This window comes from Schistocerca gregaria, chromosome 3 (genome assembly GCF_023897955.1).
Source record: "Schistocerca gregaria isolate iqSchGreg1 chromosome 3, iqSchGreg1.2, whole genome shotgun sequence".
NCBI classification, from domain to species: Eukaryota; Metazoa; Arthropoda; class Insecta; order Orthoptera; family Acrididae; genus Schistocerca; species Schistocerca gregaria.
In genome coordinates, this window is record NC_064922.1 from 615,770,978 (window position 1) to 615,776,977 (window position 6,000).

General features: G+C 37.2%; 1 protein-coding gene across 1 annotated transcript in view; it reads right to left on the reverse strand.

The window, feature by feature from the left end:
• Positions 1 to 5,622, reverse strand: part of LOC126354350 (oocyte zinc finger protein XlCOF7.1-like) — a 94,195-nt gene extending 88,573 nt beyond the window's left edge. The window contains exons 1-3 of the mRNA XM_050003924.1: positions 5,504 to 5,622; positions 5,302 to 5,421; positions 4,768 to 5,231 (exon numbers count right to left, since the gene is read on the reverse strand). Coding sequence (XP_049859881.1) covers positions 4,768 to 5,231; positions 5,302 to 5,421; positions 5,504 to 5,617 — 698 coding nt within the window. The 5' untranslated portion in view covers positions 5,618 to 5,622. The remainder of the gene's footprint in view (positions 1 to 4,767; positions 5,232 to 5,301; positions 5,422 to 5,503) is intronic.
• Positions 5,623 to 6,000: the final 378 nt, after the last annotated feature.

Genomic DNA, 6,000 nt, shown 5'->3' on the forward strand with positions numbered 1-6,000 from the left:
AATCACAGATGAGTGCATAGTGAATAAGCTCCATGTAAGGACTGTCTCCTGCCAGACCAATAATAATAATAATAATAATAATAATAATAATAATAATAATAATAATAATAACCTTACTGGAGAGTGTCAAATATGACCTTGGTTTATGGAAGGCCAGGCTATATCAGATTCCGTGCCAGTGTTGCAAGACATATACTGGACAAGCAGTGCACACCATAGATGATCAATACCAAGAACAGCACTGGCACATTCTACTAATGTACCCCCTCAAATCGGCTGTCACTGTGCACTGTTTGACAGAGAATCATGCGATGGAACACTAACGTATCACGATTTTAAAGCAGACATGCAAATACTTGTACACTGTCATTACCGAAGCCATCAAAATTAGTACTGGAGATAAATTTATCATTTGGGACTGTGCCTATAATCTCAGCAAGGCTTGGAAACCAGTACTGAGTCTAATGAAAAAAACACTCAGCAATCACGATATGGCACAACCACTACCAGAGAGGCTTACACAGGTCTATGCTGCAACTGCCAATGTGCGCCCTCGGATGTGGACCACTGTGGCAACGGATTACCGTAGGAGGGGATATAAGTCGGCTGCCTGCCATCAGGAGTTCAGTTCCTCAAAGAACCTGGTAATGGTGACATGGCTGCCCGCTGAAATACTGTGCCTGTTGGACACTATGGGCCAGCAGTACACTTGTGAAGCATTTGCAATATGATTTAGACAAGATATTTGTATGGTGCAAAAAGTGGCAGTTGGCTCTAAATAGTGAAAAGTTAAAGATCATACAGATGAGTACAAAAAGAATTTGATTATATTTTACTTGTATGATAAATCACACAAAATTAAAGGCTGTCAGTTCATCTAAATACCCAGGGATTGCAACTATGAACAACTTAAACTGGAATGTTCACAGAAATAATGTTGTAGGGAAGGCGAGCCAAAGACTGTTTTGTTGGCAAAACATTTAGATGATGCAACAGGTCTACTAAAGAGACTGCCTACACTATGCTTGTTCCTCCTCTTCAGGAATAACACTGCACAATATGAGATCCTTAACAGATAAGGCTGCTGGAGAACACTGAAAAAGTTCAAAGAAGCATTCACTTCAGTAATAAACTGAAACTAAAGAACCAACCTTTGGAAGCAGGGGATTAGGGCAGTGACAAATAAATATATGATATGAAAACATCACCATCTGAGAACAAATATTATCCACACACTCTAACAAAAAATTCTCAACATATGGCATAATGCTATAAGCAGGCTATGTAAACCACAGGACTTATACATTTCCCTTAACCTATATAGCTCAAACAAAGCTCTTGATATGAAACAACCAACATAGGCAAATCCAAAACACAGTATCGCAAATTTCTCTTCACCTATAAAGCTCAAACAAAGCCATCAATACCTAGATCCCAAACACAAGTTGAAAGTTCCGGTATTGTAAATTTCACACAACATACATTGCTGAAATGAAGCCCATGATATCACACCCCTCCTCCTCATACACAATTTGAAAATCCAAAAGCCCTAGATTCCTCTGCCCAACTAAAATACAAGCAAAAAAAACTATACACCAAAATAAACAAGTCATAAACAACACTTTAAAAACCAAATAAAACAAAAAATTACAACCAAGTTAGCTATCCCCCCCCCCCCCAAACACACACAAACACACACACACACACACACACACACACACACACACACACACACACACACACACACACACACACACACACACACTAAGATTCTTCAATCTCCACTACCATCCCAAGTTCCCCTTATACTTCACATACTCATTAATACATTTCCCTACAAAAATAAAATCAATCTAACACATTTTGTGCATTCACTCCTGCCTTACTGGCACAAAAATGTAAAGATGAACAATAACAAAAATAATATGTAAGAGAAAATCCCTCAAACCAGGTCCTCATCAAATAGTTTTGCAAATATTGTCACGGTGACACCGCCACACATACAGGACCCTGGTTTGAGAAGCTGGGACTCTAGTCAACTTAATCTCATAACACCTAACTTCTTACGCAGTCGGCCATCGAGCACAACTCCTGAAAATACCTTATAGTTGTTGTCATATCATCACCCAGAGCAAGCCAGAGTGAATAACTAATAAATTTTTTCAATTATATCCATCTCTAGCAAAAACAAGAAAAATTGTATTGCATTTCACTATAAACATGACTATTATAACTAAGACAAACAAGAATGCATAAATGCTCGAAACAAACACACGAAGTCAAATGATCACATACCACATGTAACACAAAAACTTCACAAATGAACATCCACCACAAGAGTGCACCAACAATTACTACAACAAGTCATCTACAAACATGACCTGACTCAAAACACTGCACCACAATAACGTGATACAACACAACACACTTATGTCATGGGTCACACAGATGGGTGGAATCTGGAATTTCTCCTGACCCACTTTTTATATATTATTGCGAAAGTGGGGGCAGAGTGTCACAGATGTGATACAAGAGTTACGGGTGGCAATCATTAGAAAGAAAAGCAATTTTTGCTGTGGCAAGATCTTCCCATGAAATGTCAATCACCATCTTCCTCTTTTGAATGTGAAAGTATTTTACTGGTGGCCACCTACATAGGGAGAAATTATCATTGTACTAAAAGTGAGAGAAATCGGAGCTGGCATATAAAGATTTAAGTGTTCATTTGGCCACACTCTTCAAGAGTGGAGCAGAGAACTAGTCTGAAGAGGATTCAATAAACCCTCTGCTCGGCACTTGAGTAAGAATTACGGTGTAGTCATGTAGATGTAGACACTTTGAGGGATGTTTACTTCTAGTCAGCCATTAACTAATGTTGAACATAAATAAAACAAAGTGCACGAATTCCAGTTTGAAGTGGGGATTAATAATGCCACATGTAGATGTTAATTCCATTGACTGTAACAAACACAAAAATTTTAGCCATGACAATTCACTGTCAGTGGAACTGGACTGAGCACACAAAGATACTAACAAAATACTGTCATGAACATGTTATGCCTTTAGAGCTATGCCATCAGTGGGTAACAGAAAGGGCCCAGGCTCATTCTTCAGCTATGGTTTCTTTTTGGGGAATAACATGCACAAAAATACAATGGCAATATTCTACCTATACAAGCTGGCAATAAGAATAACAGAAAACAATAACTGGGCTTACTGTAAAATTTTGTTTAAAGAGCTGGGATTCTAACTGCCTTGTCCAAGTACATCTGCCAATCCATATGTGTGTGTGTGTGTGTGTGTGTGTGTGTGTGTGTGTGTGTGTGTGTTAGTATTATACTATCAGCACTATTGAGGATCATCAAACAAGAACCTGATTTTAACTAACACATTTTGAGGAAAATTACACAAAAAACTTAAAACTATTTAGTCTACCAGCACATCAAACTGCAACCCCACCACCCTACAACAAATTACCTACAACAGTGAAAGGGGTAACTAGCACTAACATGTTTCATCTCAAAAATAATATAAACAATAAAATATTATTCAAAAGTATCAGGGGTCGGTAAAATGAAAATATGTCAGTTATTCTATAATATACTTTTAGAATGTAATGCATATTACTGGAAAGTTGTAAACAAAGATCTGTGATGAAAAATAGTAGCTGCCCCTTGTCTTTTGGAGCTCAACACTGCTCTCATCATACAGAGATGCTTACTCAATTTTTCACACAGATAAATAGGAATGAAATAAGAATGTAATGGAGAGGCTGGTGTACACTTATCAGTCTTTCAGCCAAATGGACGTATTGTATGTGCAAACAAACGGCAGAGGCTGATTGGAGCAATTGCAAAGGCATTTCCCATTTACAGCCGCTCCCATCAGCCAGTGCACCGAGTGTCAACTTTGTTTGCATGCTTAATATGTAGGCTTACAGTGTTTCCAATGAGTGTAATGTGTTCATGACTTACAAGATAAAAAAAAGTAACATTAGTTTAGAAATCAGTTAGATCTGTAACTAACATCATGCCTGCATGTTTTTTTTTTAACATTCAATTATATTTTATTGTTGTCTTTCATATATTAGTTCATCCTAGAATTATTTTACAATGACACAGGATTTGTGTCAAAATGCAATGAAAATAAATAGCTCCAAAATATATACACAAAGAGGATAGGATAGATAGTCAGCTGTGAATTTGTCAAAGGAACCATCCTGGCATTTGCCTGAAATGATATACAAAAACCAAATTTAGGATGTTCAGCTGGAGCAGACTCGGTCTTCCAGAGCATGAAGTCAATATTTTTAACAATTACACAGGCTGCTGGTTGGTCCATAATGTGCGTGTTTTCTTGATCACACACAATTTGCAATTAATAAGTAAACTATAATTGTAAAATTATCTATAGATGAATAAAGAACTAACTACCATAACTAGCTACCTAAGATATTTTAAAATAAACACTGAATAAATGGTCACAACACTGAAAAGGATATGACACAAGCAAAATTGTAGAATGAAATTCATTATGTGGGCACACCAGTACCAGAAGCATAAATTATTCAAATAAGCTGTGTTTGCTGATTTTTTTCCCACAGACATACATTGCTTATTGCGAATCGTTACAAACATAAACTTTGAAGCCGTCTTCAAAAATATCTTTCCTCTTACTTCAGCTATGGGCACGGTATTTGTTCAAATATATTCTTCTAAGGGGACATTTGCATCTTGAATTTTTATATCAAGGTTCGGGTTACTATACCTGTTGCATACTGGACACATGAAAAATCTGCTTCTAGTATCATTGTTGCCGGTATCTTGCATATGAGAGCTTTTCCCTGTAACGTCATTTTCTGTTTTGCAGGAGCGCTCATCTTTTTGCTTTCGGCGTAATGTTTTACAGGCTTTGACATTCTCTTTTGGACTGTCAATATTCTCTGTCACTACACCCTCATTCCCATTCCCGTCCTGAAAGTTGGAGGGTGTTTCATGGTTTGTTGAATCTGCTTCGTTCACATTATGAAGAGATGTTAGGTTCTGAATGTCTTTTGTTGAGTAATCAATCTCACAAAAAGATAAAACGACGGACTCGTTGGTTCTAGTGGTATCAGTCTTCCCTTCTTCATTGCTGCTGCACGTTTCAATCCTAACACCATTTAAATTTTGAGGCGATGTTACTGCGGGTTGACTGTATGGTCCAACAAGGGCCTGCTCCTGAATCACCAACTGCAAATACAAATTAACACTCAGATACAGAAATAATCGTGTACTTTCTCATGTCATGAACCTTTCTCACCTGCAATTCGTTTATAAGCTCGTTGACAATAGGCTTAAAAAGATTACTAGCAGGTTCCAAAACGCCGACTTTCAGTTTGTAATTAAAAATGAGTGCTTCAAATACACCAAGCTGAGCAACCTGAAAAGACACATAATGTTGCTGTGGTAATCATATAATAAAAATATTGTATTTAATTAAGTTTTTAGTGATAATGATTTACCTTGTGTAGAAATAGTTCTAGGTTAATAAATGTTTTGCCAATAAGACTATCGGCAGCCATGCTACGGATACATTGACAGTTGAGTGTTCTGACGCGTCTAGTCACTAGCGGCATTTACAAACGACTTCGGACTAGTATTTCACAGTCTCTTGACGAAAGAAGCTCGTGTTAGAAAAAAGGACAAACCATATTTAGGGGATAAAAGGAAATGGAAAGAAGATGCAGAAATTACCCGAACAGTCATACTTTTGTGCGTACATTTAACGACTGTTGATGAATAGGAGCTGCACTTCACAATGAAAGCAAAATTGCATGAACCCGTAACTGAAACCATATGGTACTCATTAAGAAGTTGTATACTGTTTTTGCAGGTAACAAGCAATTAGTACATTTGATATAATTCGATCCGCAGCAGCTAATTTAATGCGAATAGATTATACTAGCTTTGCGAGTCGTGGAGAGTAAATTAGTGAAACTTTACTATGATTACAAAAAAA